This window comes from Dromaius novaehollandiae, chromosome 9 (genome assembly GCF_036370855.1).
Source record: "Dromaius novaehollandiae isolate bDroNov1 chromosome 9, bDroNov1.hap1, whole genome shotgun sequence".
Lineage (NCBI taxonomy): Eukaryota > Metazoa > Chordata > Aves > Casuariiformes > Dromaiidae > Dromaius > Dromaius novaehollandiae.
This window is the reverse complement of record NC_088106.1, coordinates 1,046,953-1,059,660: the sequence shown is the minus strand read 5'-3', so window position 1 is coordinate 1,059,660 and position 12,708 is coordinate 1,046,953. Positions and strand designations below refer to the sequence as shown.

The window sequence follows — 12,708 nt, the reverse complement described above, 5'->3', positions numbered from 1 at the left end:
CTTACATTTTGTCAGATATAGGGATAAAACTAAACACCTGTGGCTGACCATCTAGATTTATCCGCTGAACTAGAATAGCCATACTTTGGTGGGGGAATTCTCAGAAGTTTCTTACTGAATCTTTGCTGACACACAGAAAGCGTAACCAAATTTGCTATTTTTCATAAGCAACAGAAGGAATTCATCACCAGCTTTAAAACTGAATTTAACATATAACCTCAAAATGCAACAGGCAGATATTCAAAAATCCAGTACGGTAACAAGGGACAACTCCTTTTTACTACGGCATCACCTGAGGTCGTAAGAGATTACTGGCACCTCTCATAGGAATGTTACTCAGCATGCACAGCCCCAGAGAAACTCCAAATGTGGCAGTTTGAATCCAGTTACCTGTATCCTCCAGTCATTTATAGCCTGCCCAAAAATATGAAATGCTTGAGTAACAGCTTTTAAGAAGAACTTTAAAAAAGCTTCCATGAAACATATGCTGTTACTTCTATCATATGAGACAGCATTCAGGGTAAAAAAAAAAAGCTGACTATGGAATACTTGTACTCTTATATAGAAGAGTAGGAAAAAAAAAATCTTACAGCAGCAGACCAGAATAGTGAGGCGTATACAGTACAGAGGACTGTTTGTTTCAGAACTAGAACACTTCAGGCTTTAAGAGAAATTGAACCATTTCACCTTGTGAATTTTGCAAGTATTCCTCCCCCCTCCTTTTAATAACTGTCTCATTCAAAACTCTTGTAACATGAATTTTAAGACAGTATCACCTCCTCCTTAGTGAAGGCCTTTAAGTGTTTGAACTGGGAAAGAACACAGCCAAATGAGCAACCTATACTATATTTCTGACTGATTAGGTATCTTTTAACACTTGATAATTGACTACATGACAGAATAGGTTTTTCGTGATCTCAACATTGGTGTATTGCTTGTTACTTTATGTAATTTTTATTTTAGGAATTAGAGTAAAAACTGACTACAACTAAATGAAGGTTTGTTTACATTAAATATCACTTGATATCACAAATTGTAATACTCACCTAAAAAGTTCCATCTCAACTGTTTTCCAAATGCTGTATTTCTGGCCAAAAATAGTAACATTAATCAAACTGAGGGCCCTCAGAATTTGAGAGGGAGTCTGTCCATATTTCATTCTCTCCTGCTTCTACAAACACTCAGACAGAATCCCTCAGTTAGCAGGGCTGAAAACATCCAGTTCTGCAGCTGTGGTAGGGCTGAATGCTCTAAGAAGCTTAAGAATCAAGTGGAAAAAAGGGACAGTATTGACTAATAACTCAATTTGAGCACTGCTTACTGGCACATATTTGCATAACCCTTTCATTTTTCTTTAGGAGTACAAAATATGTACCCTGAGCAATACATGAAGAAACTCTTATCAAAGTTTTATATCAATGCCTATGCCCAGTTTCGTTCTTATATTAACAAAGTCTCAAAAGCTCAGTCTTACCAATTATACTGTATGGGCAACCATTAGTATACTATGCAAATAAGTGACTTAGCTGAATGGGGAGACATGCTGTGAAGAGGTCCTTACAATCAGGTTTTCAATAGTCTGGCTGCTGTAGCTGACGGTCCACAATCGCAGCCATTCATCAGAGTTGCTGGAATACGGCTTGCGCAGCCCAAGCTGGTCGGCTATCTCTGGAATATGATGTATGGGCTGCCCCTTTTCCAGCACGCCTGGTAATATTTTGCCCCCAAAGTCTGCCAAACATGCAGGATATTTGATCAAGCTTTCTCAGCAACATTCTTCTAAGATTTTTCTTCTCCAAGATGCAAAACAAAGTATAAAGCTAGTTCGACTATTACACTTGTCAACTACAAATTTGTGTAGGTATAGCAGTGAAGATTTGTGTATTCTGACTTTCCTTCACCAAAAATAATTTGCATTGCTGTAAGAGACCATATGCAAAGAGAATATATGAATAGTCAGGGTCACGCTCAAATCCCATTCTACATGCCTGTTTTCATTGCATTTGTCAAAGATGCTAAGAAATTCAAAGTGGATTGCAATATTCACTTCTACTTCAGTAAATGTACTGTTTCCTCCATCAATGAATACTGTTGCAACTTATTCTGCTTGTAGCCACATTTGGAGAGGAAAAGGAAATAAAACTACTTGTTATGCTGCAGATATATCTTATAACTTGCATAGAGCGTATTTGTTTGCAAGAACTTAGTAACTTAGATACTTAAACTGAAGAAATTGGTGGGGGGTTGGGTTTTTTTTTTTTTTTTTAAAGGAAAGGTTGAGACATGCCAAGGCTTCTTTATCCTTTGGACCCTTTATTTCCTCTCTGCCCCAGTATAAGCTTTTGTGATTAATTGATTCTTCACTGTTCAGCAGGTCAACACAAGTACAGCAGTTTTATTTAGGCTACTGTAAAAATTTTCTAGATTAACAGGACAAGAAATTAAAGGTTACTGGGCAGTGTCTTAGGCAAATAAGCTCTATGTCTGCATGGGGCTGTAGCCTTTACCTCCAAATACAGCTATTTTAGATGTAGGCTAATCTAAAATAGTGGACTGTAAGATTGGAATAATACCAAGATTCCCCCCGCCCCCGACAAGATGGGAACAGACCAGCTTTTAATGTTAGAAGTCTCTGGCTCATACTCAGTACAGTTCTCACATTTTGTTTCCAAAGAATTCCCATCCTGAACTATTTTACCTTTAAAATAGTTCCTCTCCAAATTCAAAATGGTAAATGATTTACTAAATAAATCCAGGATATTTAGAGCTATACATTATTCCTTGACTATTTTATAAAGAGAATAGTCTATATGAGTTTGTCAAATCTCAATTATGCACAGCTGTTTAAATATAATGGGCAGTGCCAGAAGATACATAAATACTGCCTACAAATCGGCCCCTCCTTCCTGGGTATGTTTTGAATATTATAAAATCAAGATTAAAAAAAGACAATGTGTTCCACAAGTTTTCAGCTGTTACGATCACAAAGTATACCCTCTAAACAGAAGCATTAACTTCCTGAGCCCGCGAGCAGCCCGAGACAGTGACTCATGATGTATGAGCTCTCTTTGTGCCCTATTAGTTTTATCAGTGTCAACTCTCAGCCTATTAATGACACTTGAAAGTCTTCATTAACTATTTCACTGCTGATTTCAGTAGATTAAGCAGCTGGGAATAAACCCATGGGAGCAGGGGTATAATTTAAACTGCTGCAAAGAAGAAAAAAAGCAGGAAGAAAAACAGAACTCTTTCGCTTGTCTTAAGACGTAAAGCCTTCTCACTGAGTAAGAGCAAATAAAGTGGTAAAACAGCATTTAACAAGATGCTAGGTTATCTTCTCCTTTTTCTCTCTGAAGTCAGTGGAAGTCAAGCTACTACCTGAGGAGAGCTAACAAGCATAAACAGATCTACTAACTGCATATATCCTACCGCCTATATAGCCAATAAAAGCTTGCGTTATCAGTATCACTACTAAAGCAAGCTATTCCAAGCCTAGTTCTTTACTGAGCCTGGCAGAGTCATTTACACAGTAGTCCATGCTGGTGGGGAAAAAAGTCACATAAATCCTATATGTTTTACGTTGGAACTGGTATACCGCTTCTCAGAACAATTTCAACCTACCAACTCTTCAAAATAATCTCAGAATATAGGTCCGAATAAGACTCATAAGAGTCCTCCAACAACGAGGAGAGAGGTTCAGAACACTCTTCCTCCTTACGTTCACCGAACTCAGCCTTGTCTTTTCTTAGTTGACACAACCAGGATGGAGCACTGGCCTACTTAGGACTGAGCTAGCGCAGTTAAAGACACATTGTCAGTTACAAGTCTTACAAATTACAAGTTTTACAGCTCCAAGAATCATGCCTTCACCACAAATTTTTCTCATAAGGAAGTGTAGGTAGAAAGGAAGTTAACCTTTTCCTAGCTTGTATAAAACATCCCTCTACCGTTTTAAAGCGTGTTATAAGAACAGTAGTACTATGTACTGGTATTGTGAAAAAGAAAGCAAAAGTTGTCTCTATTTCTAGTAACTTGACGTTTTCTGTAGAAAAGTAGTGGCTATTTATGGGAATTGTATGGATTTTGCAGTCCTCAGGTCCAGTTGTTAAGAAGGTCCGAGGCAGGAGGGAGACTGAGAAAGCGAGTAGGTGTGCGGGTACAGTGCCTGTACACCGCTACCTGCAAAAACGGGGCCTCCATTCCTCAAGCACCCGAGCAGTACACTGACAGGGACATGTTCTGGGCTTATCCTTCAAAGGACAAGGAAGCAGCTCTCACACGCCATACAGCTCTTGCTCAGTGTACCACTGCAACAAATGGCTGTTTTTATTACCCAGTGCAAGAACGCACAACTGGGAAGTATGCATTTCATTTAAGATAACCACAAGTTAGTTTCTCTGAACATCCTAAAGTGGCAAGTAAAAATAACACCCTGCATTTAGAGTCCATCCCTATTTTTTTATTCATGGTTCTCACAGCCAAATTTCTGAAAAAAAACTTTGGAAACAAACAATGCGAGAATAATGTTGCCAAGTGTCTCAAGTTCATAGATAAGAGTACTATCATAACTAAAAAAAGAAAATCACTATTCAAGAACTGTCTCACTAATGTGTAGCACAAAGTTAGCAGCTTGCAGTTTTGAATAAGTGGGACAAGTTTTTCCTTGTTGTTACATAAAGTTAGTGACTCATTCGTCACAAATTATGATGTCTGTCACTATGATTTACAGGAATATTAAGTATTACAAGCTATGCAAAAGGAATGAATGTCTTCAGAATGACTTAAATGAACAACACGTTTCCTGATAACTATACCAAGCTATTAAAGAAGTCACTAGTTTGAAATCAAGCCTTATTTGCACTAAGAAGGGTTTGCCAGCTGGGTCAGCAATCCTCTTAAGGTAGGCACAACTGCAGGAGTATTTTTAACAGTATAACTTTCTTCCACATTCTCTACTGCTCTATTTTTAAATCGGAGCTAGCAAAACTGTCTACAACATGACTTTTGTTTACATAAAGGTATGAGCAGAGTTACTATCTCAAACACAATGCTAGTCAAAGCTCCAGGAGTACGAGGCCTACATTATTGCAGATTTTAAGTCTTTAAGGACAACTAGAGTTACCTTCTCCATCCGCTGCACCCTAATCCCCACATATGCAGCAAGTTTGCTGAAAGGCATTCTGAGCAAGCCAGGCTTATTCTGAAGTGGTATTCTTCCAGGGTGAGAGAAGGACCGTAGCATAATTCAACAAGTTAGACCTTTTCATAATGGTAAGTGTGATTTGTGTTATTAAAAATAGGAGTAAGTATAACCCACATGCATTTCATTCCTCCAACCGGCAGTAATATCAACAATAAACATTAATGACACTAATTCAACGCTCAAACATCACTCTCCTTGAAAGTCTTCTCTTAAAGAAGAGAATTAAAAACAGTTTTAGCCATCGCGCCACCCTTCAGAGCGGGCCAATAAGTCTGCAAGATCAAATCCCACACACGTTCCCTCTCTCAGACCATTTGATGAGTCTGCCCCTACTAACATCATTATTAAAACTAACAGTTCCATATTGTTTTTCTATAAAGGAGACTCATTTTGAGGCTGTATTTTCCATTCTGTCTACATATTTTCCCTAAGCAAGCAGAACAAGCAGTATGATCTTACTCAAAGGGTTATTATCTGTAGTTTTCGTTATATTAGCACATACAAATTCATATCCAGGCTGCAGGTATTTTCCTTACTGATATTTCAATGTGCAAGTTTGATAGCAGGATAAAAATCAAGTATCAGTGTTAGAAACCATCGAGTTTCCTCAGACACCTCACCCAATGGTCCTGAGGCAGCACTATGTTTTTACTATTAACACTGCAGTCTACCAGTGCTGATAAATCCATTTCAACCCGGCTGTCATTCCAGCGTTCAGGGAAAAGGAGAGGGAACAACCGACTTCCTCACATACTGAGCAATTATGTAGGAGCACAGACAGTTTTCAGTCAGTTTGGATGTGAAGAGGCTACATTACTTACAGCTTTCTGGATACTTTCTGCCCTGTTTTGAGAGAAAAATTACCAAACTCACAGATTGAAAAGAATCAGTACTGTTCTCTACTTGCCTGCACACTATGTTCTGTACTCTTAAAAACACACATACAAACAAACAAACCAACCCACAGAGCAGCCCAGTGATATTTTCGCAGGAGACTTCTTAAAAATACGAACTACTAAAAAAGAAACCTGACAATAACAAAGCTTTTTTGTTTGTTCTTTTAGAAGCAAAGTTTGAAATAGTTCATACCTGTCTTCATCACCATCAACAGGAATAGATATGCCAAAGACAGAGCTGGCAAGACTGTTCATAGGAGTACTTGCAGGTAACTGAAGAGGATTTGTTAGAGTGTCTGGAACAGGAGGCTTCACAAGAGGCTTATTTTCAGCTATTACAGAAAGCGGTGGCTGAGGTAGGGGTTCCGATTTTCTTCTGGTATCGTCGATCTGGCCTACTAAGGATTGAGCTGGAGTCTGAAACTGTGCAAGGTTCGATTGTGGCAGATTCGCAGGTACATTAGGTGTGCCTTGTATTAACGAGTGCCCGACGTGCTGCTGCTGGACGACGCTGGGACTTCTACTGACAGAAGTGTGGCTAGTCAGCTGCGACTGGACCAGAGTAACAGGGACGTTTGGCATAGTAACAGAAGTGGTAGACACGCTAGGCACACTTGTACCGGGCACAACCGCAGGCACGTTCTGGACTCCAGAAACCATGGTGTGGGGAGCACTGGGCATCCCAGACACTTGACCGCTGCCAGCTATTTGATGCTGAGTCACAGGTTTCTGTTGCACAACCCCTGTATGTCCAATGCCTTGCTGCACCACACCTCCGGGCTGCGGACCGGCAGCCTGGCTGGACGGCGTCTGGCCACTCTGCATTACTCCTGATCCCTGCCCCGCTGCTTCGCCAGCCGGTGCCGACACCCCCATCATCGGTGCTCCCACAGGTGAGGGATTCTGGCCGGTCACCTGTCCCACAGAGAGGCTGGAAGCCACAGTACTTGGAACAGAGCCTGCAGTAGCCTGCTGAAGAGCTCCTTGAGACTGCATAATTGTCACGTGCTGCATGTAGTCGGTCTGACCAGAAGGCTGCGTCGGCAGTAGATGCACCGGCGGAATTTGGGACTGAGAATAAGCAAATTGTTGAGGCTGAGTCACGGGCACGGTTGCTTGCTGCACCTGCTGCTGCGCCCCAGGAAGACTCGGCTGGCCCATCGTCACACTCGGAGGCGCCATGCCTTTCCCATTGGGTCCAGCCTGAACCACGCTCGGTGCATTTACCTGCGGCTGCGATTGCTGCGGCACCATCATTTGCTGACTTGCTACCGGAGTCCCAGAAAACACAGGCTGAGCGGTACTTTGAGGCATGGCCCCGCCTATGGGTTGTTGTGGCTGTTGTTGTTGTTGCCCAATGACAAAATTAGGTTGCTGCAGAGAGGGCTGGTTCATTTTCTCTGTCTGGAGGAGCTGTGACACAGCAGTAAGGGAACTGTCAGCTATAGAATCGGGGCCATGGGCCGACGCCGGCACAGCCGAGACCACGACAGAGCCTCCTGTGGCACCAAGGCCACTGTCCCTCTCTTGAGCGGCCTGCTCAAAGGTGCTGCTGTGTCTAATGCAATCTCCAGTCCTGCCCAGGACACCTCCACCATCCGAGTCCCGGTCATAATACTCCATACACGTCCATCGTCCTCGCCTGTAGGGCTCCCCGGTACCATGGTCCAGCTTGATCACCCTGAAGCGTGAGCTGCACGCAGCGGCCGCCGTCTGAGACGCTGTCCCAGGAGCGGCGGACGCAGAAGCCCCTGCGGAGGGCAGGGCGGTCTGAGCACTGCCGCCGCCTGCCACGGCGGTGCCGGAGGCAGCAGCCGCTGGGGGCACGGCAGAGCTCTTGGGCACGGCCCCCCCATTGGGGGCCGGGGCCGGCAGCGCCGCAGCCCCCCCGCCGGCAGCCGCGGCCAGCTGCCCGTCCAGAAGGAGGTTGGGGGAGACGGTGCCGGGCGTCTCGGCCTCGCCCACATTGTTGAGAGTCTCCTCGGAGGAGCTCCGCTCGCAGACGTCCTCGGGGCCGTAGTCGGTGGCTCGGGACACGTCGAAGATCTCGGAAGACACGTCCTCCGTGCGGGACTCGTCCGGGTCGTCCAGGCTCTCGGTGTCCTCGGTGATGCTGCTGGCCACCTGGGCCGTGGTCACGCTGGTGATCTGGAAGCAGCTCTTCTTCTTGGCCGGCATCTTGGACATGGTTCCCGCGCGGGGAGGGGCTGCGCCGGCCGGGCGGAGGCGCGCGCGGCGCCGGCCGGGGGCGGCGCGGCTGTCACGGCGCACGGGCCGGGCCCCCGGCGCCGCCGCACATCCTCCGGCTTCCTGCTGGGGCTCGGCCCCGCTCTGGGCCGCCCGCGCGGGGGGCGGCGGCGCTCCTCCTCTTCCTCCCGGGCCGGGACGCGGCCTCCTCCCCGCCGCGGCCTCCCGCCCCGAGCCCCGGGAGCGGCCCTGCGGCGCCGGGCGAGGCGGCCGCCGCCTCCCCGCCCTGTCTGCGCGCTCTACCTGGAGACCAGCGCCAGGCGCATCCTGCTCGGAACCGGCCCGCGGGCGGCGGGCGGGCGCGGGGCCCCGGGTGGTGGTGGCGGCGGCGAGCGCGGCCCTGGCGCGGCGGGGGCGGGCGCGGGCGACGGCGCTGCGCTGCGCTGCGCCCGGCGCCAGGAACGCGGCTCCGACTGCGGCTCCCCTCGCCCAAGATGGGGCTCAAATGCTCCGGCGGGGCATTCTGGGAAGGCGCCCGCCCCGCCCCCCGACGCCGCGGCGTGCTGGCGTCACCGCCCCCGGCTGCCGCCGGAGGATTCGTCCGCGGCGGGGGCGGGGCGCGCGCGGACCGTTTGGAACGCGGCGGCGCGCCCGCCCCCTCCTCGCGGCGTGGCGGGGCGCTCGCGGCGGGGCGGGGCGGGGCGCGCGGACCAGCCGTTGGCGGCGCGTGCGCAGTGCGCGGTGCGCGGTGCGCCCCCCCCCTCCCGCCGCGAAGCGCCGCGCGCGCCGCAGTCGCCTCACAGCGCCGGCTCTGAGGCGACGGGGCGGCGGCGGGCTGCGGGCTGAGGCGCGGCGGGCAGCGGCGGGCAGCGCCGCGGGAGGCGGCTCCCCGCACGCTCCGGCTCGGGCGCCGCAGGGCGCGCCAGCAGCATTTCCAGTGCTGCGACGGGCTCTGTCGGCGGTGTCCGTGACAGAGGTGTTCGTAACGGTGTGGCAGACTGGAACACATGAGCAGCGCTGCCGGCTAGCCGTTAGCAGAGCCGAGGTGCCGACTGTGCAGGGCAAGAGTCTGAGATTTATTTGCACATGAAAGTTATTAGAGAATATGAATTTAAATAGAATAGCTGTTTTCCAGAATAATGCCACGTGTGGAAAGTCTTACTACAGAAATACACCACCTTTCATCTTTCCACAGTAAGAATTTCTAAAATACAATCTTTTGAGAACAGCTGTTTAAAGAGAATCAAGGCTGGGCCTTGTCCATGAATTTATCAGTCATACATTTATTAAGCTTAGCACTAGTTAAGCTGTTATAAGCCCTGTTGAAGGACAGTTGCCCCAACGCTAGAGGCCATTTCAGAAGCTCACTGCTCTTATTATTAGAATCCTCTGAATATTTCCTAGCTTAAATTTACTCATGAGCAGATTCTAGTCCTGGTTTTATATTCAAAACATCAACCTGTTCCTGGTTATTTCACGTAAAACAAAGTCTTCTTTCACCTGATCCCTCGTAGCCGTACTCTGCATGATTTTCAGTTTGAATTAATCTTTCTTAAAGACTAGTGAGCAGAACTGTAAACAAAAATGCAGATGAGGTATTGCTAGTATCACAGGTGACAGCATGGGTTTTTCCCTGTGTCTATATCCAGTGTTTCCTCCTACATCCTCATTTCTTTTTTTTTTTTTTTTCACAGCTATGCAGATGATAAGGAGCCTTCCTTTCTTGTGGAAATGTATCCTTGTTCTGAAAAGTGAGTGAATTATGTCCCATTTCCCCAGCCCCAATGTCATCCAGCTCTTCCTATGATATTCTTATCCTGCATCAAATAGCTGTGCCTTGCACCTCTGTCATTAGCACGCTACTATTAGCATCCTACCTTTCATATAAGGGCACAAAGTATTTTAAAGATCAATCTGAAAATATAGAAAATATCCACCACCAGCTTCCCTTCAATTTAAAGTTCCTGTTAAATGGAACTCTCCAGCCAAGTTCTGATTCATTTTACGATTTTGTGTGCCAATCCATCTATTCTGTATCTGCCTTCAGTAATATGTCCCAATATGGTGTCATACCGAATATTTCTGTAACTTCCACAGAGGTTAAGCCTGCTACATTAACAATGTAAAAACTCATTTATATTAGAAAAGACTTTTGACTTAATCTGGCCTGAGCTACCATGGTAAAATTATCTATTAAAATCAGGTATGCAGATAACATGAATCTTTGCTAAATCTCTTTTCCCTTTTTTTTTTTAGTTTGAAGTTCTTATCAGTTGTGCTAGCCCCAATTCCTGAAAAATAATGCCAGAGATATTCAGGTAAGTGTCCATTCATGTTATTAATGTCTTCCATTGATCATGTATTTCAAACCTTTCGCATAGCCACCATCCTTGCACTTTTTCTTGATCTAAATTATTACACCTTCTTGTTCCTTCTTAAGGAGGAAAGGATTCTGCTGATGATCACCCAGGTCTTCATTTTTCTGAGCACTGCCATCATTTCCAGCAGATGATACAGCTCAGTGGGAATCTGGCAGTGTCATTTGACCAAATATAAATGATAACCGGTGGATTTTTCTCCATTAGCCTCAGGTCACCATCCCACAATGTATGTCCTGGCAAGTGATAAACCACCACTTTTCTAGGTCTACTTTGACTAGAGGGCTGTGCTTTCATCTGTCACCATATGCACTGGGTGCTGAATCCCAGGTTATCCCCCACTTGTTCACCTGCTTTCTGTGAAGCAGTCTGTTCTGTGATGCCACTTCAATTCTCCTTATATATGTAACATCCTAGTCCCCCTGTCTGCAGGCATCCTATATGCCGAGACTTATTTTCTTTGTCTTCTGCTTATTTCTTTGTTTTACACTACCGCGCGCGTCAGTCTCAGTTGTGTTTGTCTTTGCTCATCCCTTACTATTCCCTGTCCTCAAAGTCTGCCTGCTTCAGTTTCTCCCTTCTGCTTAGGAGATGCTGAGCTGTCTGTGCAGCTTCCTTTTTCCTGTCCTCCGTCATGGTTTTGAATTCCTATCTGAACTCCATTTCTAATTCTTGGATCTCCTCCTTATCTATAGGAGTTTGCTCTCCTGATAGGATGTCAGTTCTATCAGGCAACACTTTCCAAAGTAGCTTTTGCCATGTATCCATTGAAGGATAAAATATGTTATTTATCATTCTGTTTGCTGCTATCTGCTTTTTACTTCTTCTAGCCCTCTGATCAAGTCTGCCACCACATTTTTAGAACTCATATTTTCTGTCCAACCCTGACTTTAAAGAGGGAAGAAAGACGGTTCTCTGAACTCCCTCACAACCAATTTCCCTCCAACATAGATTCCTTTGTTTCCTGTGCCCTCTTCACAATATGATTTCAAAGGTGCAAATGTTAGAGTATATACAATGTACACAGTACCAGATCTTTAAAAAATGAGTAATACACAAATTGTAATCTTAAAAGTTAGCATTTCACAATCTAAGAACCATGTCTAATATCCACAAAAAAATGTATTTTTGGCATGGGATATGAGGCATTAAACCTGCCATTAGCCCAGGAATAATTGCTTCTTGTTCTGCAAGTCAATCTAGTATAATTTGAGAAAAGAATGGAACTCTGTATTTGAGCAGAGAAGGCAATGCTTCTTTGATAAGTTAAGTTTCATTTTAAAAGGCAGCAATTTGAAATGTGTTTTGTGTGTGGATATGTTTGGGATTTTTTAAATTAGTCACAACAAAGGTGGATCAAACAGCTAAGGGCAAGTCATATGGCCAAAGATGTATAATAATGCAATACATTACATTACTGTTTATAGCGCAGATACCAATGACGTCAGCAATTTTGGTTTTTTTTTCCAGGTTAGCATGAAAGCTGTAGAGAGGCATTAATGACCGGAGATGATCAAAGTAATCTGGGCTAACTGGATGGTTTTCAATTTCAAATCATGATGTAGATGTCGATAAAACAGATCCTAAGCCAGAAGGAAGGTTTTTCAGTTTTACAGTGAAGTAGGCCTGTAGTCCTTTGGTGTCACAGCTGACATTTATACGTGGCTCATGAACTATCCCTTTTCTGGACTGTATCTGGCATGGATGATGACGATAATCTTCGGAGAAAATTTCTTAAGGGCGAGTAATGGCCAGTTACAGGATATAGTAAAAACTTTATATAATTTTTGTATATGGATTTTTAATTTCTTTTTTTTAATTTACAAATTGAAAGTATTTGGGCATATTTATCTAAGAACATAAGAGTGAGTCAATCCCACAGATACTTTTTAATCAATAAGGCAGTTTGTGGAGGACTGTTTGTCATGAGCAAAGGTGATACAATCTCCCTCAAACTGTAATATTTAATATTTTCTTTAATATTTTAGTAATTTTACATTTTAAATATACAATAACGCCAAGCAGTTGTGAAGTCTTATTGACC

The 12,708-nt window shown here is 45.0% G+C and overlaps 1 protein-coding gene and 1 long non-coding RNA gene across 6 annotated transcripts in view; one reads left to right on the top strand and one right to left on the bottom strand.

The window, feature by feature from the left end:
• Window positions 1–8,839, bottom strand: part of TSC22D2 (TSC22 domain family member 2) — a 32,514-nt gene extending 23,675 nt beyond the window's left edge. The window contains exons 1-2 of one of the 4 annotated variants that reach the window (XM_064516449.1): window positions 6,293–8,839; window positions 6,025–6,046 (exon numbers count right to left, since the gene is read on the bottom strand). In XM_064516449.1, coding sequence (XP_064372519.1) covers window positions 6,025–6,046; window positions 6,293–8,286 — 2,016 coding nt within the window. In that variant the 5' untranslated portion in view covers window positions 8,287–8,839. The remainder of the gene's footprint in view (window positions 1–6,024; window positions 6,047–6,292) is intronic. The other 3 variants (XM_064516448.1, XM_026110050.2, XM_026110051.2) reach the window with 3 other exon arrangements.
• Window positions 8,840–9,047: 208 nt separating this feature from the next.
• Window positions 9,048–12,708, top strand: part of LOC112989131 (uncharacterized) — a 35,553-nt gene continuing 31,892 nt past the window's right edge. For both annotated transcript variants that reach the window (XR_010390376.1, XR_010390377.1), the window contains exons 1-3: window positions 9,048–9,480; window positions 9,981–10,037; window positions 10,543–10,604. This is a non-coding gene — a long non-coding RNA (uncharacterized LOC112989131). The remainder of the gene's footprint in view (window positions 9,481–9,980; window positions 10,038–10,542; window positions 10,605–12,708) is intronic.